The sequence below is a fragment of the Bos mutus genome, chromosome 7, assembly GCF_027580195.1.
Source record: "Bos mutus isolate GX-2022 chromosome 7, NWIPB_WYAK_1.1, whole genome shotgun sequence".
Taxonomy (NCBI): domain Eukaryota; kingdom Metazoa; phylum Chordata; class Mammalia; order Artiodactyla; family Bovidae; genus Bos; species Bos mutus.
In genome coordinates this window covers 65,624,322-65,647,288 of record NC_091623.1, presented here as the reverse complement: position 1 = coordinate 65,647,288, position 22,967 = coordinate 65,624,322, and the positions used below count along the sequence as shown (strand labels likewise).

The window sequence follows — 22,967 nt, the reverse complement described above, 5'->3', positions numbered from 1 at the left end:
TGCTTATGCCCTCAGCTATTGCTCCCAGACCACAGGCCTCTCTAGCAAATAAGCTCTAGCCTAATAGGGTTGGAGAAAGGCAAGGACAGTTGCCCATCATAGTGATGGAAATGACTTGGGTTCATCTAGATGCTTCTTATGCAAACTTTTTAAATTAGTTCTCCTTATTTTTGTTTTTTTAACACATTGCCCCTGCCATTTACAGAGGCATCTACTGCCTGTCAGTCCTAGGCATTTTGATGATTCTTAGGTGTAAAATCCGGATAAGGCAATGGCACCCCACTCTAGTACTCTTGCCTGGAAAATCCTATGGGCAGAGGAGCCTGGTAGGCTGCAGTCCATGGGGTCGCTAAGAGTCGGACACGACTGAGCGACTTCACTTTGACTTTTCACTTTCCTGCATTGGAGAAGGAAATGGCAACCCACTCCAGTGTTCTTGCCTGGAGAATCCCAGAGATGGGGGAGTCTGGTGGGCTGCCATCTCTGGGGTCGCACAGAGCGGACATGACTGAAGTGACTTAGCAGCAGTAGCAGCAGGTATAAAATCAGGTGGCTTCACAGTTTTCTCTTAATGCTCATTTATAATTTAGCGTTTTCCTGATTTGTCAAATCCTTTATTGTTCTTGCATTTGCTTTCTGGCTTTCAAAATTTCAGTGGAATTGTGTCCTATCCTCTTCTCTATATTTTGGTGCCTTAAAAAAAAATCCTATCATACTATGGAGATTTTAAAAGAGGGAGTAAAGATGAAGGCAGATATTCACACTCTCGTTACTAGACGACATCCCTAATATATTTTGTTCTATGCCTTTTTTTGGTATACTATTATACCCAAGTTATGCCTTTGTGGTATGTTTACTAACATGTTTACTATTTAGTAAAGATGGGGACTACAGGTTCATTTCCCACAGTACTAGGTTATATTAGTAATGGGTTAAACTACCATAACAAAAAGCTGAAAAAACAAAGTGGCTAAACAAGATAGATATCAGCGTTCTGTGATAGTCCAAAGGTAGATGGACAGTTTATGGCTGCTACATAGATTGGCTGCACTTGGTCACTCAAGTCCCCCATTTCTTCCTTTTACCTCATCAGCCTGCCATTCCCTAGGATATGTTTTTATGTCCATGTGGCCAAAGACATCACCAACTCCACAGTCTAGATTACAGAAAAGGTAAAGAAAGTATGGAGGGTGACCCAGGTTCCTTTTAAAGGGTAGGATGAGGAATTAGGAACATCATATGGGCTGGAAATCAGTCATAGGGCCACTTTGAGGAAGGCTAAGAAAGGCAGTGTTTAGCTGGGGAGCCATGTAACCTGCTAACACTCAGATGGAGAGACGGGACTACTAGCAGTCTCTGGGCTGCTAAAGATGACTTCATGTTTGGTTGCCTCAAATCTATTCCTCCAGACAGAACTGGATTTTCAGATGGCTTGCTAAAATTCTGAATCAGTTTGTAGTCTTTATTCAGCTTTTCCTGCTTATTTTATGAGAATAGTTAGGAGCTACTAACTAATTTAGTAGGTAAGTCAGAATTCTCAGCCTATTTGCTTTTTGTTAAAGTTCAACTATACACACTGTTGTTTTAATGAGTTTTTGTGAATCTGTTTGAATTTATGAAATGGATTTGTGAATATTTTTTCCTCAAACAATATTGACTTTTATTTCTAGTCAGTGAAAATCAAGAGTTAAAAATACATGAAAAATCATGTGAGTGTCTTATTTTTTGAAAGGCAGTTGAATTAATTTTGGCTTTCATTGTAACGAATTAGAATTAAAACTTTTAGTTCAAATAGAAACCTTTTCTTCACCATAGGTGATTTTACTCATAGAACAACATTCACTAAAATTAAGCTAGATTAGGGAAGACTGATATTATTAAGCAGAAATGAGTATGATTTGATCAGGCTAAGAAGGAAAGCGACCTGTTCTTTACATGAAGACATGGCGTGTTCTTATGAAGTTTTGTGAACTCTGTTGAAAGAATTGTAATATTTATTACTTTTAGAAGATGAAAAGTTGTTACATGTTTTTAATCGGTTATGGTCATTTCTTTCTGTAGTATCTCCCAGAATCTTGATGTATATTACCTATTAATTTAGGATATTTGGTATGATGTTTGCTCAAAGAAGATTTTGTTTCTGCATTTCTCATGCACCAAGGAACCCTGGTTATGTCATCTTCTATGAGAATCGTGTAGCCTGCGTCTTGAGGACAGTTGTGTAAAGGAGAGTCTAGTGTAACAATGTAGTGTTAGAGAAGCGACTTGAAATCATGTCCATGTTATCAAAGCCTTAAATTTCTCTAATTACATTTCTCCTTTTAATCTTAAATTAGGCCTCAGTGTCTTGTTATGACAGGTGCGCCAAACTCACGCCCAGCTTTACTTCATCTTGTTCACGATTTCACAAAAAATGTTGGCTTGATGATCTGTGGTCATGTGCATATGGTAAGTCCTAGTTTTATCTTCCATATTAAAACATTTTACACTCTGTGTATATCATTTGTAATTTGTGAATCTTTCTAGATTTGAAATAATTTGAGTAGCTTTTAGGAAGCAATATTGCTTTAGCTAAGAAAAATAGCCTACTAAGGAGCTAAAAAAAACTAAGGAAGCTGAATGGAATTCGGTATGTGTTTTTTTCTTACTGATAAATCTAATAAAGTCCTGAAACGCCAGGAACATTTACTTGTCAGATATGGTACTGATAAATATTTAGTATCTGGTATGTAAAGAGTAGGGTGAAAGCTGAATTCTTGCCCATTCATTTTAGTTTTATTCATGAGTAAGGAAATTACTAAAAATAGGGGTAAATGTTCATCTAAAAGTAGTTTTATTTTTGGCCTCTTGGCTAAAATCACTAGATGATGGATCTTTTCTGCATAAGAAATTGGAGTATTTATTTACCAGATTAACTTACCTCCCAGGCTCTATTGCGTATTTTATTTTGGTGCTAGAAATGCATGTTATATGCCCTATGTCCCAGCCGCTGCTAGAGTTAATCTTCTGCTTGTAGAGTAGTAAAATGTGTGTGTAGGGTAGTGAAGAGCACACTGAGACACTGACTCCACTTGGGGCCTGCGGAGTTTCAGTTTGTCTCCAAGTAGATCAGTTCAGGTTGGAGTCTTGAGCGTAAGAAATTGCACAGAGGCAATTTTTCTACTAATAATGATAAATTGTACCATTCCTTGTCTTATTTAATTGCTAAGTCATGTCTGACTCTATACGACCCCGTGGACTGTAGCCCACCAGGCTCCTCTGTCCATGGGATTTTCTAGGCAAGAATACTGGAGTGGGTTGCCAGTTCCTTCTCCAGTTCCTTATTCATGTATAATTAAGGTGAACTTTTAATCTTATTTTTAGATTTTTTTTTTCTTAATACACTTTAGGTAAAACATATAATACATTTTATGTGTTGCTTACAAGGATCAAAATAGAATTGCAAGTTGAAAAAACTAATTTCCTTTCATATGTTATGTCATTGTTCAACAGAAGGACAAAGGAAAAAATGAATTTATATAGCTAACTTTGACTTTTAATGATATTTCTAGGTTTCTGAGATTTAATAACTCAGACATTTGAGACAAATGAAAAACAAGATGGGAAACTTTCCATAGAAAAACAGAAGGCTCTTATTTTTCTCTGTGTAATATCGTCTCCATTTTCAGTAATTTATAATTTCTCTCATTTACTACTACCAATACTTATTTATTTTTCAAAGTCTGTTTCCTTTTCTCTTCTTTCTGTGCCTCTGTTCCATCAACACTGTCTTTTCATAGTCTTTATTGGATATAATTCACCGATTTGAGAGTAAAACGCTAGCATTATATTGTACTTCCCTTCTCCCCCAACTGCTATGTTCAGATGCCTTGTTTAAGCCAAGATAACAGGAAGCTTTTTTTATGAAAATGGAATAGATTACCTTTCAGTTAAAGACTTATTAATATTTTTACCTTAAAGGGCCCTCGAAGACAAGCTATGAAAGAGATGTCCATTGATCAAGCCAAATATCAGCGGTGGCTTATTAAAAACAAAATGAAGGCTTTTTATGCTCCAGTACATGCAGATGATTTGAGAGAGGGTGCACAATATTTGATGCAGGTAAATTTCTTACCTCTTTTAAATGATAACATTTTAATTCTGTGTAAGTGTTCAAAATGTTTTTTATTCCAGGTTTCATTATTCACATTAATAAAAATTGTAAACTTTCAACATATGTTTATTACCGTATACCACTACAGTTTGTGTAATTTGAGAGTTAAAAGGACTATAGAAATACTGTGCTGTTAGCTGACAGCAAAGAACCTCTTTGTGAATTATCTTAGCCTATTTCTGTCCTTTTCCTAAGGTATTTCCCATTCACTCCCTGCTTTGACTCACTGGGTTTTTTGGAGAGAGTGTTAAGTAATGGCAGTCCTTATTTAATTTTTTAAGAAATTTTAATTCCTTATTTTATTTCTATTATTTTACTAGTTCTAAACTTAGACTTATTGTGGGTTTTGTTTTTGGCATAGTAACCAGAATATGGGATTTGGAATCAATCCTAGGTTTAAATGCTAGCTAGCACTGCAACTTCCTTATTATAGATTTTGGACCAAACAAAAAAATTATTTAACTTCTCTGAAACTCAGTTTCCTCAACTCTTATGGTTGTAGGAAGACAGTGTTGGCCAACTTATTTTTATAGGAACCTCTTTCTTCAAAAGAAAACTTCAAGCAAAAGCCCCTTGTTTTGCTTTGCTTTGTTTGAGCTGCTTTGTTAAAATAGAGTGGGAGATTCAGAGTACTGTCACTGGCCTTTTTCTATTTTGTGTCTTTTAAAACTTGACAAACATGTGGTTAAGAATACCCTAGGCAGTCCTCTGGAATAATAAGAGGTAGAAGTAGGATTGCTTTGACAGACATAAAGCCTTATCATAAAACTATAGTGATTAAGAAATCGTGGTGTTGAAATAGGGACAGACATTTCAACTGAGTAGAAACTGAGTCTTTGATATAGGAAATTAAATACATGACAGAGGTGACATTGAAAGGATGAACTGGGAAAACTGATTATGTGAAAAAAATAACAGGTCTTTATAAAGATGAACAAAAAATATTTCCAGGTTGAGTTGAAAGACCTACACAAGAACAGAAAAATTTTTAAGCTTTTAAAAGAAAACAGAAAATAAATTTTTGATCTTGGACTAAGGAAGAAGTTTTTAAATGAGACACAAAAAGTTGAACTATGAAGAAGAAACCAATTTTTTTTTTTAGTTAACATATAAAACTGCTTCTTAAAGAAAGCATGAAATGAAAAATGAAGCCACAGACCTAAAGGGAGAAAACATGTTATCAGCAAAAAGAATATGGGCCACAATATATAAAGAAATACTGTAAATCAATATGAGATTTTTTTTAAAGGAGTAAAAGACATGAAAAGAAGAGGAAACCTAAATGACAGAAGTTAAAACTAAAACCATAGTACAGTCTTTAGTGCCTTTTCTAGTGGTGGTAGATTTGAAGCGCTTTAACAGACCAGACCCTGGGAAGAGGAGACTGGACTGGTGCAAAGAATTTAAGAAGGCCTGCACAAGTTATTTAGAAGATAAAAGATAATCAGGAGCAAAATGATTGGATTAGTTTGTCCTTGATTTTTCCCTATTTAAAGTGTGTTCACCTGGAACTGTATTTTACTCAGAGATCAGAGTATTGACACCATGGGAATAAAGGTTCAGCATCCTAGATGTTTCTTTGACATCTCCACTAATAACCTGCTGGAAGAGCTGTCTTTGAATTATTTTCTGATATGTGCCCCAAAACATGCAAGAACTTTCATTGTCTTTGTACAGGTGAAAAGGGGACTGGGAAATCAACTCAGAAGCCATTATATTATAAAAGTTGTCTCTTTCACTGAGTTGTCAAAGATTTTATGGTTCAAGGTGGTGACTTCAGTGAAGGAAGGAAATGGACAAGGAGGGGGTATCCATTTAAGGAGCATTTTTTGAAGATGAGTGTTTTGCTGTTAAACACAATAAAGAATTTCCCTTCAGTGTATCCGCGGGAAGGATACAAATGTCTCACAGTTCTTCATAACAACAAAATAAACTCCTCATTTAGATGGGTCTCATGTTGTTTTTAGGCAAGTGATTGATGGTTAAGTTGTGAGATAGAAAACCAGAGAACAGATGCAGCTAGTAAATGTTTTATGAAATGCAGATACATAGTTGTGGGAAGCTAGTTCCCAAATCTAAAGAAAACAGAAGGACTTCTGAAGAAATCTGACTGTCTGGGCCTATCTGTATGTGGTCTTGCTCAGTTCCGTTCAGTTGCTCAGTCGTGTCCAACTCTGCGACCCCATGGACTGCAGCACACCAGGCCTCCCTGTCCATCACCATCTCCCAGAGTTTACTCAAACTCATGTACATTGAGTTGGTGATGCCATCCAACCATCTCATCCTCTGTCATCACCTTCTCCTCCCACCTTCAATCTTTTCCCACCATCAGGGTCTTTTCAGATGAGTCAGTTCTCATCAGGTGGCCAAAGTATTGGAGTTTCAGCTTCAGCATCAGTCCTTCCAGTGAATATTCAGGACTGATTTCCTTTAGGATGGACTGGTTGGATCTCCTTGCAGTCCAAGGGACTCTCAAGAGTCTTCTCCAACACCACAGTTCAAAAGCATCAATTCTTTGGTGCTCAGCTTCCTTCATAGTCCAACTATCACATCCATACATGACCACTGGAAAAACCATAGCCTTGACTAGAGAGACCTTTGTTGGCAAAGTAATGTCTCTGCTTTTGAATATGCTGTTTAGGTTGGTAATAACTTTTCTTCCAAGGAGTAAGTGTCTTTTAATTTCATGGCTGCAGTCACCATCTGAAGTGATTTGGAGCCCAAGAAAATAAAGTCTGCCACTGTTTCCACTGTTTCCCCATCTATTTGCCATGAAGTGATGGGACCAGATGCCATGATCTTCATTTTCTGAATGTTGAGCTTTAAGCCCACTTTTTAACTCTCCTCTTTCACTTTCATCAAGAGGCTTTTGAGTTCCTCTTCACTTTCTTCCATAAGGGTGGTGTCATATGTGTATCTGAGGTTATTGGTATTTCTCCCAGCAATCTTGATTCCAGCTTGTGCTTCCTCCAGCCCAGCGTTTCTCATGATGTACTCTGCATAGAAGTTAAATAAGCAGGGTGACAATATACAGCCTTGACATACTCCTTTTCCTATTTGGAACCAGTCTGTTGTTCCATGTCCAGTTCTAACTGTTGCTTCTTGACCTGCCTACAGATTTCTCAAGAGGCAGGTCAGGTGGTCTGGTATTCCCGTCTCTTTCAGAATTTTCTACAGTTTGTTGTGATCCACACAGTCAAAGGCTTTGGCATAGTCAATAAAGCAGAAATCGATGTTTTTTCTGGAACTCTCTTATTCTGTGATCTATCAGATGTTGACAATTTGATCTCTGGGTCCTCTTCCTTTTCCAAATCCAGCTTGAACATCTGCAAGTTCATGGTTCACGTACTGTTGAAGCGTGGCTTGGAGAATTTTGAGCATTACTTTACTAGTGTGTGAGATGAGTGCAATTGTGCGGTAGTTTGAGCATTCTTTGGCATTGCCTTTCTTTGGGATTGGAATAAAACTGACCTTTTCAGTCCTGTGGCCACTGCTGAGTTTTCCAAATTTGCTGGCGTATTGAGTACAGCACTTTCACAGCATCATCTTTTAGTATTTAAAATAGATCAACTGGAATCCCATCACCTCCACTAGCTTTGTTCATAGTGATGCTTCCTAAGGCCCACTTGACTTCACATTCCGGGATGTCTGGCTCTTGGTGAGTGATCATACCATTGTGATCATACCATCTGCATTATAAATTTTTAAAAATATGTAACTTAACACTTCAAACTTATATATGCCTAGATAATGGAATATACAGTAAAAATATAAGGAGATTTTGAAAAGGATTCATAGTGTGCTTATATGTATTCATCAAGCTTTTAAAGTGAGTGGTGATTATTACTTTATTCACTTTTTGTATGTAAAATATGTAAATATTTCAAACGGAATGCTACCCCTCATCATAAGGTTGTTTCTAGTGCTTAAATCTTGCTTACTTTTGTATAATTTATAGGAACACTTTGATAATTACTTTATATATTTAATAAGTGTTATAAAGGAAATGAAGGAAAATACTTACTTAGAGCAATGTTTCTTAACTTTAGCCTGCATCAGAATCACCTATTGGACTTTCTAAAACACAGCCTTCTGGGCCCTGTCTTTATAGTGATTCAGTAGGTCTAGGGTGAGGCCCAAGAATTTGCATTTCTAACAACTTTTCAGGTGATGCTGCTGCCATTCCAGTCCAGGTACTACACTTTGAGAACTATACCCTCAGGGGTTTTTGTAGTATATATGACAGTATTGTAAATTTGCCAAGAGTGAGGAACTATATTGCTTAGCATTCTCTTCCACCTAACATGCTCATCCCCATGTCATGACAGTTTCACCAGTGTGGGCAAAGGGAGCATCAATATCATTCTGAGACTGCCTTATAAACCTGACAAACGCTGTTCCTCTTACAAAGATTCTCAGGAGATGGTTTATTGCAGTGGCAGAGTGTCTGAGGAACACTGTTTTAAAATACCCTTACAAATTGCCTCTTTAGAACTAAACACTGAAATATGAGTACGAGTTGAGTATGAGTTGCAACTGAGAGTATTTCTCTTTCGTTCATACCTTCTCAAAACCCATTACATAAAGTGGCAAATGCCTTCATGTCTGTTGGAGGTTTATAATCTTTGTCAAAGTAGTTTGTGCATTGATTTCTTTATACAGTAACTTATAGTTCTAGAGATGCTGTTTTATATGGGTTTCTTTTATTATACATTCTGATTTTTTAAATTTGTCACTTCATTTATCAGGTTACTAATTATAATCATAAGCATTTATTTAGAGATTCCCTGTTTTAAGAGGTTGAGTTCAGTTCAGATGCTCAGTCATGTCCGACTCTTTGTGACCCCATGAATCGCAGCACGCCAGGCCTCCCTGTCCATCACCAACTCCCGGAGTTCACTCAAACTCACGTCCATCGAGTCGGTGATGCCATCCAGCCATCTCATCCTCTGTCGTCCCCTTCTCCTCCTGCCCTCAATCCCTCCCAGCATCAGAGTCTTTTCCAGTGAGTCAACTCTTCACATGAGGTGGCCAAAGTACTGGAGTTTCAGCTTTAGCATCATTCCTTCCAAAGAAATCCCAGGGCTGATCTCCTTTAGAATAGACTGGTTGGATCTCCTTGCAGTCCAAGGGACTCTCAAGAGTCTTCTCCAACACCACAGTTCAAAAGCATCAATTCTTCGGCGCTCAGCCGCCTTCACAGTCCAACTCTCACATCCATACATACCCACAGGAAAAACCATAGCCTTGACTAGAGAGACCTATGTTGGCAAAGTAATGTCTTTGCTTTTCAATAGGCTATCTAGGTTGGTCATAACTTTTCTTCCAAGGAGTAAGTGTCTTTTAATTTCATGGCTGCAGTCACCATCTGAAGTGATTTTGGAGCCCCAAAAGATAAAGTCTGACACTGTTTCCACTGTTTCCCCATTTATTTCCCATGAAGTGATGGGACCAGATGCCATGATCTTCGTTTTCTGAATGTTGAGCTTTAAGCAAACTTTTTCACTCTCTTCTTTCATTTTCATCAAGAGGCTTTTTAGTTCCTCTTCACTTTCTGCCATAAGGGTGGTGTCATCTGCATATCTGAGGTTATTAATATTTCTCCCGGCAATCTTGATTCCAGCTTGTGTTTCTTCCAGCCCAGCATTTCTCATGATGTACTCTGCATATAAGTTAAATAAACAGGGTGACAATATACAGCCTTGACATACTCCTTTTCCTATTTGGAACCAGTCTGTTGTTCCATGTCCAGTTCTAACTGTTGCTTCCTGACCTGCATATAGGTTTCTCAAGAGGCAGGTCAGGTGGTCTGGTATTCCCATCTCTTTCAGAATTTTCCACAGTTTATTGTGGTCCACACAGTCAAAGGCTTTGGCATAGTCAATAAAGCATAAATAGATGTTTTTCTGGAACTTTCTTAGTTTTTCCATGAAAAGAAATGCAAAAAAGCAAAATGGCTGTCTGGGAAGGCCTTACAAATAGCTGTGAAAAGAAGAGAAGTGAAAAGCAAAGGAGAAAAGGAATGATATAAGCATCTGAATGCAGAGTTCCAAAGAATAGCAAGAAGAGATACCAATGCAAAGAAATAGAGGAAAACAACAGAATGGGGAAGACTAGAGATCTCTTCAAGAAAATGAAAGATACCAAGGGAACATTTCATGCAAAGATGGGCTCGATAAAGGACAAAAATGGTATGGACCTAACAGAAGCAGAAGATATTAAGAAGAGGTGGCAAGAATACACAGAATAACTGTACAAAAAAGATCTTCACAACCAAGATAATCACGATGGTATGATCACTCACCTAGAGCCAGACATCCTGGAATGTGAAGTCAAGTGGACCTTAGAAAGCATCACTATGAACAAACCTAGTGGAGGTGATGGAATACCAGTTGAACTATTTCAAATCCTGAAAGATGATGCTGTGAAAGTGCTGCACTCAATATGCCAGCAAATTTGGAAAACTCAGCAGTGGCCACAGGACTGGAAAAGGTCAGTTTTCATTCCAATCCCAAAGAAAGGCAATGCCAAAGAATGCTCAAACTACCGCACAATTGCACTCATCTCACACACTAGTAAAGTAATGCTCAAAATTCTCCAAGCCACGCTTCAGCAATACGTGAACCGTGAACTTCCAGATGTTCAAGCTAGTTTTAGAAAAGGCAGAGGACCCAGAGATCAAATTGCCAACATCCGCTGGATCATTTTAAGAGGTAGTCTTGCCAATAGCTTGCTTATGGAGCCCTTTGGCAGTAAGACAGTAACACTGCTAACTTCTTTATTTCCCACCACCCCGCCCCCTTTTTTTTTAAAGGCAGGAGCCACTTGATTGTGAACTGAATTTTAAATAGTCATTTTAAATTAGTAGAAAATTCTTGTTTTTACTGAAAATTCATATTATATCATGATGATCCTTAAACCACATGGATCTCATCCAGTCTTAGTGTAGCTATAATTACCTTTTTTCCTGGGCAAAACTAGCCTAGAATTATCCTATAATATATACTGAATGTTTCTGAAACCTTTTCTTTTCTTCATCAGCTTCATTTTGAGGTAAGAAGCAATTTTTAAAAAATTTTCTAAAATAAGGTCAAAATCACTTAATATTGCCAATAAGAATATTTAAAACTAAATTATACCCATGTCCTGTAGCTCCTTTCCATATATATAAAATGCCATAATATTAAATTAATTAAATAATAATTTGAAACCATCACTATTAACTAAACCTTTTAAAAACAAACCATCCAAAACATGAAGCCAAAACTATAATTTTTATCAGTGATTCTTAAAGTAATAGAAATCTTACTATAGTATTTAACTGGATAACCATGATATTTGGAAATGTTTTCACTTAATAGCCAAAGACATAATATTGAGGAAACAGCTGTTCTTTCTGCCACACTAAAAACAGTTACCAAAAAATAAATAAACAAATAAAAAGTTACAAAATAAAATGATACAAAGAAAATTATTATAAAAAACTAAATGCATTTTTTGTCAGCAAATTCTGGTGGAGGATATGCAAAAAACATTGCTAACAATTCAAAGAAATGACAGAGGGAGAATGTCTTGATTGAAACTAGAGATATTTGTAACAATCTTCAGATGATTGCACTTTGCTAAATCAGTTTCAATTATGGAAGTTCACAAAGAACTTATTTTCTCTGAGCCAAAAGAAATACGTTCTAGAAAAGACATATTTTCAGTAATGGTATTTCTTTAAAATACTGGATGTTTTATAGAAACATAAAATATTACTCCTAACTAAATAGCTACTTTGATTGTAATTTACAAAGGATTTAGGATGACTGATGTGAAATTTCTTTACTCAGTCATTCAAGAGAAAGTTATTACGATAATGAAGTTGTAAGCAGAAGTGCACAGAATACCTCAGGATGTTTAATGTTATACAAATAAAACCTTTTAATTATAATAAGATTGTGCAAAAGTTTGTGATGAGAAAAGGAATAACTCTGACATTATTTTGTATTATGAATAAGTTACCAGTTGTCTTGTAGCTTAGTTCTTTAAAAAATATATATATATATGTAAAATTGAAGATATTTCTTGGTTTTCACTTACCAGAAAAGTGAAACAAAATTATGCTCTGTAGTTAGTAGCCACCTTGCTACCTAACACTTAGTTTTAAAAAACAAAAATAAGTATTTTTTTATCTGTTTCCTAAAGGTAAATGGTTGTTCATAATTCTGAGTTTAAAAAAATCTTTTTTGAAATTTGCGCATGAATAGAACATTTTGGAAATGACTGTGAACTTCACATGGGTAGGCTTATTGCTTTTGTTCCCAAGTTATCCAGTCTTTAGGACAGTGGCACATGGTCAGCTCTTGAAAAGTACTTGAATTAATCTTTAACCAAAAATGATTTAGGTATATCATGTATAAAAACTTAAGTGCGACCTCAGAGCACATAAAAACTTAATTCAAAATGGATCTAAGATCCACAGATAAGGGTAAAACCATAAAGCTCTCTGAAAAAAACATAGAGGTAAATCTTCATGATCTTGAATTTGACAACATATTCTTAGATATGGCACCAAACGCACAAGCAGCAAAACCAAAGATAGACAAGTTTGACCTCATCACAGCTAAAAACTTTTGTACATCCAAGGACATTATCAAGAAAGTAGAAAGGCAACCTACAGGATGGAAGACAACCTTTTCACATCATATATGTGATAGTCCTAATATCCAAAATGTATATAAAATTCCAAAGAAACAAAAAAAACTCTATTTAAAAAGGGGCAAAGTACTTGAATACACATTTCTCCAAAGATATAAAGATAACTAATGAGCACATTAAAAAATGCTCAGTATCATTAGTCATTCAGTTCAGTTCAGTCACTTAGTCCTGTCCAACTCTTTGTGACCCCATGGACTGCAGCACACCAGGGCTCCCTGTCCATCACCAACTCCTAGAGTTTACCCAAACTCATGTTCATTGAGTTGGTGATGCCATCCGACCATCTCATCCTCTGTCGTCCCCTTCTCCTCCTGCCCTCAATCTTTTTCCAGCTTCAGGGTCTTTTCAAATGAGTCAGTTCTTTGCATCAGGGAGCCAAAGTATTGAAGTTTCAGCTTCAACATCAGTCCTTCCAATGAACACTCAGGACTGATCTCCTTTAGGATGGACTGGTTGGATCTCCTTGCAGTCCAAGGGACTCTCAAGAGTCTTCTCCAACACCACAGTTCAAAAGCATCAATTTTTTGGCACTCAGCTTTCTTTATAGTCCAACTCTCACATCCATACATGACTACTGGAAAAACCATAACCTTGACTAGACAGACCTTTGTTGGCAAAGTAATGTCTCTGCTTTTTAATATGCTGTCTAGGTTGGTCATAACTTTTCTTCCAAGGAGTAAGCGTCTTTTAATTTCATGGCTGCAGTCACCATCCGCAGTGATTTTGGAGCCCAAGAAAATAAAGTCTGCCACTGTTTCCATTGTTGCCCTATGTATTTGCCATGAAGTGATGGACTGGATGCCATGATCTTAGTTTTCTGAATGTTGAGCTTTAAGCCAACTTTTTCACTCTCCTCTTTGACTTTCAAGAGGCTCTTTAGTTCTTCTTCACTTGGGCAATGCAAAATCAAAGCTATAGTGTGAGATACCATTTTATACTACTAGCTTGTATATAATTAGGTAAACAAACAAGAAATAACAAGTGTTGCTGAGGATGTAGAGAAACTGGAGTGTTTGCATTGCTGGTGAGAGTGTGAAATGATACAGCTGCTGTGGGAAACAGTTTGGTGGTTACTCAAATGTTTAAACAAGGAATTACTGTATATCCAATAATTTATTACTCTTAGTCATATACCCAAAGAAATTAAAAGCCGGGAGTCAAAGAGATGTTTTTAGGCCAGTGTTTGTTTCAGCATTACAGTAGCCAAAAGGTAGAAACAACCTAATTATGTATCAGCAGATGAATGGATAAACAAAATACTGTAAATACATAGAATGGAATATTATTCAGCCATAAAAAGGAGAGTAGTTCTAATAGATGCTGTAACGTGGATGAACCTAGAAGACAGTATGCTAAATGAAATAAGCCAGGGCCTGGAGGGAGGAAAGAATTAGTGTTTAGAGAATTTCTGTTTAGAGTGATGGGAAAGTTTTTTGGAAATAAATAGTGGGGTTGGTTGTACAACACTGTGAATGTGATTAATGCCATTGAATTGTGCATTTTAAAATGGCTAAAATGGCAAACTACTTTATCTTTTATGTGTACTCAGCCTTGAGAATAGGATTTTCAGTGTGTTTTAAAAATATTATAAAAGAAGAAATTAATTGGATTTGGGGGCATATTTGTTAAGCACATTGAATTGCAACTCTGCACGAAGTTGCAAGAACAGTTGATGGAATTCTAAACTGTAGCCAGCAATGCATGTCTTCAATTTGGACTTCTGATCAGGTTTTAATGGCTGTTATCAAAATATATATATAATTGAGAGTATCACTGTATTATTATGATTTTTATGAAGGGTTAAGTATATTCCATCATCTTTCTCTTACTAAAATCAAAAATTTTGATAAGTCATGAAAGTACAAAAATTTAGAACTTTTCATCTGTTTAATTTTATCTTCTATTTTTATATGTTTAATCATAAGTAATATGATTTATATAGTATATGTAATTTATTATAAGTATGCACGTATTGCTCAAGAATTTTTACTGATAAGAGTGCACAATTTTGAAATGTTTAGAGTCTGTCCATTAGGATATTGTCATTTAAAAACCATTTTGTGAATAGCGTATCTTTAAAGTTGTATTTTTTCTGTGTTTTAGGCTGCTGGTCTTGGGCGTATGAAACCAAACACACTTGTCCTTGGATTTAAGAAAGACTGGTTGCAAGCAGATATGAGGGATGTAGATATGTATATAAACTTATTTCAGTAAGTATCCTTTTAATTCAGTAATTTAGTTGATTGAGAAAGTACTGATTTTGAAAGCTTGCACTGGTTTTTGAAGTCCGTTCTTACATAGTCTTTTCTAGTAAAAGGATAAGAATGAAAATAATCACTTGGAAATTATTTCCATTTCCTTTTTAAAATGCACTTAATATGTTTGCTTTTCCGCACCTTTGAGTTTACTATTCACTTTTCAGTGGTATTGTCAATGAAGTTTATAAGATAGCTTAGTTTTGATTTACATCAGTTTACAGGTTGTCTTAGAGAAGGCAATGGCACCCCACTCCAGTACTCTTGCTGGGAAAATCCCATGGACGGAGGAGCCTAGTCGGCTGCAGTCCATGGGGTCGCTAAGAGTCGGACACAACTGAGCGACTTCACTTTCTCTTTTCACTTTCATGCATTGGAGAAGGAAATGGCAACTCACTCCAGTGTTCTTGCCTGGAGAATCCCAGGGACGGGGAAGCCTGGTGGGCTGCCGTCTATGGGGTCACACGGAGTCGGACACGACTGAAGTGACTTAGCATAGCATAGCATACAGGTTGTCTAATGAGTTCTTATCCTTTTGTTACTTTGTCTTTCTGATATTACTATATCCATGTTGTTATTAATTTTTGCATATGTATTTTAATATATTACAAATATGTTTTGGAACTGAATTTTTTAATAAAAAATAAAATTTCTTTTTATTTTGTTAGATTTTGTTTTTAAGCTTGAAAAGTACTTTCTTTTTCTATAATAGTATTCCTGGTATTTATTTAGCAAATCTCTTTGTCTCGTCCACATGAGCATAAGGATTCCCTCTCCCTACATCATAGTTGATTGAAGAGTAGCTTCTTCTTGTCATAGCTGCTGATGAAATAGAACAGTTCACTCTTTATAAAGTAATTTCTTAATAAAAATTTTCATTTTAAAGAAAAATTTATATCTAGTAAAATAACTCTTAAGACCAGATTCACATCCTATTTCTCTGTGAATTTTTGTCTGTTTATCCTTAACTAACTGGAGCTGCTTCCCTTCCCAGAGCTCCTATTGTGTCTATTGATAGAACCATATAATTATTTGCCTGTGTCACATATAATATTTTTGTTTTTGTAGCTGCCTTGAAACATTTTTGTGGAAGTACCCAGGTCTTATACTTTATTTTTATAAATCTCCTTGTATTGATTAGTAAAATATGCCATACATAAGATTTCCCAAAACTCAAGCTCTGCTGGTTTGTCAGAGGTTGTGACTGTTCTTCGGGCTTGTTACTTGTTTATAAACAGCATTTCATTCTCCCTTTCTTATTCTGTGGTCTGTACTTTGTATACATGGGGATCAGGGAAAGAAGGACAGTATGAAAGAAAGAATCCATCATGTGGGCCTTGAGCCAGGGAGTATGCTTTTTTCCTTTGCACATATAAGAGCAGTGAGATGGAATAGTTATCCTAGAAGAGAGAAAAAGGGACATTTTGCAAATAATCATTCGTTTTTTGCTGTGTCTGTAATAATGGGAGCCCTGAAAGAAGGGAGTCTTATCTGACACTGATCTTGCAGGAACTGAAGTGAATGTTTGCTCTGAAAGTCCGGTATTATGTGTCAGGCAGCAGTTTTAAATAGGTCAAATATTGCTCTCTGGTTTCTTAAACTATAAGAGTTGGTGGCTGTTTGAAAGCAGTGATATGGCTTACTCTTTTATCTTGTGACACTTATGTTTTGGCTGTGATTTGAAATACCTGAAACAGTTGAGGTATACTTTATTTACTATATATGTATTAACAGTATGGAGGGTCTAAAACTGCAAATCAATTTCTATAGCTTAAAGAAATTATATAGATTATAGGAATTTCTATATGTTACAGCAAAAATATTTAGCTTAGAGCTATATTCTCTGAATTTTCTTAAAGGAAATTGATTTTGGTTCAGTTACTTTATTAACTATTTAAAAAAATACTTGTAGTTATTTCTTTTCTAAGAGTTAATTAGACTTCTGACAGTAGAGCTGAGAATGTCTATTCATTTTTTCTCCAGTGAATCTCTTTTGACCATGTTTAAAATTCAACCAAGGAGAAATGAGGTTGTCTCCCTGTGATTTAAAACAACAATGATAAGAGACCTTTTACAATGACATATTTATCAATAGGAGCAAAAATTTGATCATTTTATTAGTTTTCTTTTTGTTATGTCTAGCTATAGGTTACCATATCATTTTTATATGCATATTATAAACATTGATTACTTGTGTAAGTAAAGATAATAACTAGAGAAAAGCCTGCTGCCATTGGGCTTCCCTCATAGTTCAGTTGGTAAAGAATCCACCTGCAATGCAGGAGACCCCGGTTCTATTCCTGGGTTGGGAAGATGCCCTGGAGAATGGATAGACTACCCACTCCAGTATTCTGGCCTGGAGAATTCCATGGACTGTATAGTCCATGGGGTCGCAAAGAGTCAGACACGACTGAGTGACTTTCACTTTCACTCCAGGGAACAATAAGTTTTTTAAGTGCCTTTAACAGCTTAGGTCTACATGATTTATGATGTTAACAAAGTTTTCAGAATTTAAGTCTGGTTTTAGAGTTGTCTTCGAGGTTTTAATGTATTTTACCTATATATAAGACACTCCTGTTTTTGTTTTTAAAATAATTAAAAGGGCATATCAATACATGTCTGCAAATGCATATATAATCTTAGGACCACTTTTTAAACCAGTTTTGTAAAAATTTTTTTTTGTATTTTATTTTATTTTTTTACATATTTACTATTTTTTTTAAATTTTATTTTATTTTTAAACTTTACATAATTGTATTAGTTTTGCCAAATATCAAAATGAATCCATCACAGGTATACATGTGCTCCCCATCCTGAACCCTCCTCCCTCCTCCCTCCCCATACCATCCCTCTGGGTCGTCCCAGTGCACTAGCCCCAAGCATCCAGTATCGTGCATTGAACCTGGACTGGCATCTTGTTTCATACATGATATTTTACATGTTTCAATGCCATTCTCAAATTACTTGAAAAATACCCTTCTCCTTTCATAAGTGATAAGGGATCCCTTCATACTATACAACCTGGTCTCATTCTCAGAAACTGTCTTCTTTGCCTTCACATATTTCTCTTGGCTTTAAATGTATAAGCCTAAATTATATATGATGGGATTACTGAAAGTTTTGTTTTTTCCTGTAATTTTAGTCTGTTTCTGATAGATAAAACTATAGTTACTGCTTTAAACCACTACTGTAGGTAAAATGTCAATACTATAAAGAACTATACTTAAGTAGATTTTAGAGGTGTTACGGAAAAGGGGATGGGAAATGGTATAGGTTTTGAAAGTAACATATGATATCACCATAATTTTCAAAGCATATTTGAACAAATCAGATATTTAAACCTGAAAGTAATTTTAGAGATTGTCAACTATTGCCTTTATAGAGAAGGAGACTGAAATTTTTGTGATTTAAAAAAATTGCTGTTTTTTTCATGTTACAGTGATGCTTTTGATATACAATATGGAGTAGTAGTTATCCGCCTACAAGAAGGTCTGGATATATCTCATCTTCAAGGACAAGGTAAATCTTGTTTGAGATAAGATATATGTATATCTTAATATATTCTTAAGTATATCTTAAGAATAGTAATTACTTTTTTAGAAAAACGTCCTTCAATACTTTTAATATTTACCATCTAATCTGTGTCATATACTTACTGTATGTCATTTAAAGATCTGTTTGGCACCACCAGAGTTTGTATTTTCTCTTTGTACCAATCTGGATAAAAGCTAGTAATTACTAATATAATACAATTCAAATTGTAAGTTTAAGAGAAACAAATGTTAGCTATGATTGTAGTTTGGCCAGATTTATAAAAATACATGACAAGTAAAATAATCAGAGGAAAACATTTTAGACATTTTCATGTTTATGAAAAGTGTACTTTGTACATAGAGGCATATTATTAATGAAAGATTCTTTCTTCAGAGAAGACCCTATAAATATTTTTAAAATTTTCTCATTTTGAAATAATTATAGATTCACAAAAATGTGTGTACCCTTCATCCACTTTCCCCTAATGGTAACATCTTCTATTCCATTTTTTCTTCAGTTCAACATCAAAACCAGGATATTGACATTGGGACAATTTGCATACCTTACTCAGATTTCACCACTTTTATATACACGCGTGTGCACACAAGCACATGTGTAGTTCTGGTTTCACTTGTCACATTTGTTTCATGTAAGATACAGAGCTGTTCCATCACCACAAAGATCTCTCTTGTACAACTGTTTCATACCTTCTATCATATTCTTTCCCTAGTCTTTAACCCCTGACACCCTAATCTCCTCTCAAGCTGTATAATTTTTCAAGCATTAAAAATTTTTTTCCTTAAATTTAAAACCTGTTAAAGTATACTTAGCATTTTTACCAACTTTATAAAAACTATGGAAAATTCCGTACCCTCTAATGCTTTCCTGGGTAGTTTAAAAAATACTATAAGCTTGAGAAAATTTGCATACCTAATATTTACCCTTATCAATTAATTAACGAGATCATCAAAATTAGCTAAGCCTAAATAGCTGAGAGCCATGTAATGAACTTGTGTCATCTGTTTATGTATTTAAACTGTTTTAATCCTCCCACTCCCCCCACCATTTTAAGGGCATTGTGCAGTTCTGAAAGGAATGCTTTGAGATCTTTATCCATGTAACACAAAAGTATGGCCTGCTGAAAATGCATTTTCTTACTCTGGAGTAGGCCTTGCAAAATACTATTTTCATTCTCTCTTGCTCTCACAGTAATTTTGGTTTAGGATACCTGTTAACTCTGCATAATTATTACTAGTGTTCCCTTTCACTCTCAAAAATATCAGTTTAGCTAATAAATTATATATTCAAGTGTTAATAATCATTATGAGGATTGTTTTGAAACCCTTGTTATTCATCATTAAGATCTGAAACAGGAATATGCTTTAGCACATGGCTTAAGAGCACAAGCTGTGGAGTCAGATATGCTTTAATAATTTCCAGCCTTTTCTCTTAGTAGTTTTGTAGCCAGGCCAAATTTGCTGCCTTCTGAGCCTCAGTTTTCTCATCTGTATTCAGAGGATTATTGTGAAGATTTAATAGGGGATACTGACTGACACCATCTTAGCAAAGTGCTGGCACCTAGGCTTATATACTTCCTATTTTTATTTCTCCTAATGTATGCATATCAGTGATGAGGACTATGACTAGAGGATCAATTTCATATCATGTTTCTCTTTATGATAAATGCTTTTATCGTGGAAGCTAAATGTTTGCTAACCCCTTCCTACAAAGCAGAAAATGAAGAAAGTACTTTAAAAATAAAGAGATAACACGTTTACCATGAGCTAAGGAAAAAACTCTATCCCTTAGTTTTAGTTCTACAGTCATGGGTATAATTTTTCACTGTTGTCTATCATCTTATATGTATATCAACATTTGTCACATTCTCCATTTTTTTACATGTGTAAATGACTTTGAAATTAGAGTTGATTCACATTTTATACCATATTATGTTCTGTAAAACCAACTCATTACTGATTTCTCTCTCATCACCTAATTAAAATGTCTGACAGTTGTGGCCGAATATAATTTAGTTGAATGGTCATTTCAAAATGGATTATCACATTCCTTTATATAAGAAATAATTTATTATGAACTCACTATTAACTCATAATAAACTGCGCTTAAAATTGTCATTAAATTGATGTTACACCGTGATGCCCTCTTTGATTGAAAGATTTACAAAACATTTTGAATACTTTTATGTCTACAGAAGAATTACTATCATCGCAAGAGAAATCTCCTGGTGTAAAGGATGTGGTACTAAGTGTGGAGTATAGTAAAAAATCAGATTTAGATACTTCTAAACCATCCAGTGAGAAATCCATTACACATAAAGGTAATTTTTATTAAACAAGAAATTTTATTAATGGTTTTAGAAGAAATGGTTTTTATTATATGGCATGTCTCACAAAGTAACTAGTTTTCAAATATGTACTCTTCATTTCTGCTTGCTCAGGTGAAAGTTATGCCTTTCAAAAATGGCTCCAAATAATTAATTATTTTTAAGGTATTGAATAGCTCATAGAATAGAAACCATGCTAGTTAATTAAATACTAATATGCTCTTGTATATTTTTGTTTATACTTAATTTTAATTTGAAGCATAGGTTAAAGCTGAGTTTGCAAAGAAACTTGGTAGTTTTGGAGTAATGTGTATACAGCATATGATAACACTGAAAGGAATGAGGCTTATAAGATTAGTTTATCTGATTTTTTTGGTTAATCAAGATATTTTAATACCAGAGGTTTTGTTTATGTACTGAAATACCCTGAATATTTATATATCTACTGTACCTAGTATTGTTCAGGTAGAACAGTTTAATAAAAAATCAGTTTAATCTCCTCCCAAGAAACGAGCTCTTTATGTTTAGCTGCTGAACTCTTTGAGTCATAACTATAGACATAAATACCCCTGGTGGCTAAGTCAGGGTTTAAGCCAACAAAAAAACCTTCCAAGTCTCCTGAGACTTCAGGATAATTTCATCCATAAATCTCTGTCATGTCTATGAGAAGGAAAAAGGAATGACTTCCAAATCTTACTCTCCCACCCTCACTCTCCTACCTCTGTTCAGTCTAGTATCTCCATCTGTCCTACTCCCAGCTGACATGCAACAAGAAAAATCTGCACTGTAAATCATCAAACCATATCATACTTTTGATTCCTATAATTCTGAAATTGATTACCATGGAAATTTGATAACCTAACTCTGAAATCTCTTCTAGATCGTTTAGAAGCATTAATGCTGCTTTTTCTTTCCTCCTTATTTGTTTGCTTAGAGTAGTGATAGTTGAAAGTCCAGTTGCGACCCATTTTCCATATCAGTTCTTTGCTGGCTTGTTTTTTTTTTTTTTCTATTTCACCTCAAAATTCTATAAACTGATTCTGCTAACTCTTAAACGTTCCTGCATTTATTTTTAGTTTATGGTATACATTCTTTCATTTTCTCTTACTTTTTTTGTTGTTGTTCCCCTTTTCTCTTGCCTCAAAACAGATCTTTTCTTTATGGGAATATGTTAGGAATTAATAGGTAAAGCTATGACAGGAGAAGTAATATTTATCAGTCATCTACTGTTCCTCTCACACTGTAGTAGATGTTATCCTTACATGAGCTTATTAATGTTTGTCACAATCTTATGAAGTCATTATTTTTAAAGAGTAGGGGACTAGGTCAGTACATTTCTGCTCATCTTTTTCTTTTAAAAATGTAAATGCCTTTAAAATTAGTTTAAATCACTTTTAAGTGTATTTTCTTCACATTTCTGAGCTCTTTGAAATGAATACAGAATGTCCAACAGTCTTTTATTACTGTTAAAGATAGATAATATCAAACGTCTGCTTTATAAGAACAGTTTATTTAATACTATAAAATTAGATTTAATAATTGAAATGTTTCTTATTCCATAACATGCATAAAAATTAGCATTCAAAAATAGCATACATTTTATTTTGTTAGCTTTCTATTTAGCTATTTTCAGAATTACATGGAAAATGTAGAAAAGTTTATATAAAAAGCCTGCAGAATGATAAATATTCTGTTATTGTTTTTATATTTCGTATGTCTGTCTTATTGAGGCCTGCAGTATGCAGAGGGACAAAAAGAGTCCCCTTTGAATACACGTTTTATGATAGGCACTGAGCTCAGTGCATTAATGCTTGCAACATAAAAACTTTAAGAGGTAGGTATTGTTCAACCTTTTAACAAGTGAGGAAAGTGAGGCCTTAAGTAATTAGCTCAAGGTCACACCACTAGAAAAAGGTTTAGAGGTACTCTTGAAATGCTGGGAGTCTGACTCAAGAGCCCGTCACTGTAGTGTACTCTT

The 22,967-nt window shown here is 35.1% G+C and overlaps 1 protein-coding gene across 1 annotated transcript in view; it reads left to right on the top strand.

Moving 5' to 3' along the window:
- Positions 1-22,967, top strand: part of SLC12A2 (solute carrier family 12 member 2) — a 93,830-nt gene that overhangs the window by 59,160 nt on the left and 11,703 nt on the right. Inside the window, exons 16-20 of the mRNA XM_005888414.3 lie at positions 2,337-2,448; positions 3,961-4,101; positions 14,960-15,066; positions 18,551-18,630; positions 20,858-20,983. Coding sequence (XP_005888476.3) covers positions 2,337-2,448; positions 3,961-4,101; positions 14,960-15,066; positions 18,551-18,630; positions 20,858-20,983 — 566 coding nt within the window. The remainder of the gene's footprint in view (positions 1-2,336; positions 2,449-3,960; positions 4,102-14,959; positions 15,067-18,550; positions 18,631-20,857; positions 20,984-22,967) is intronic.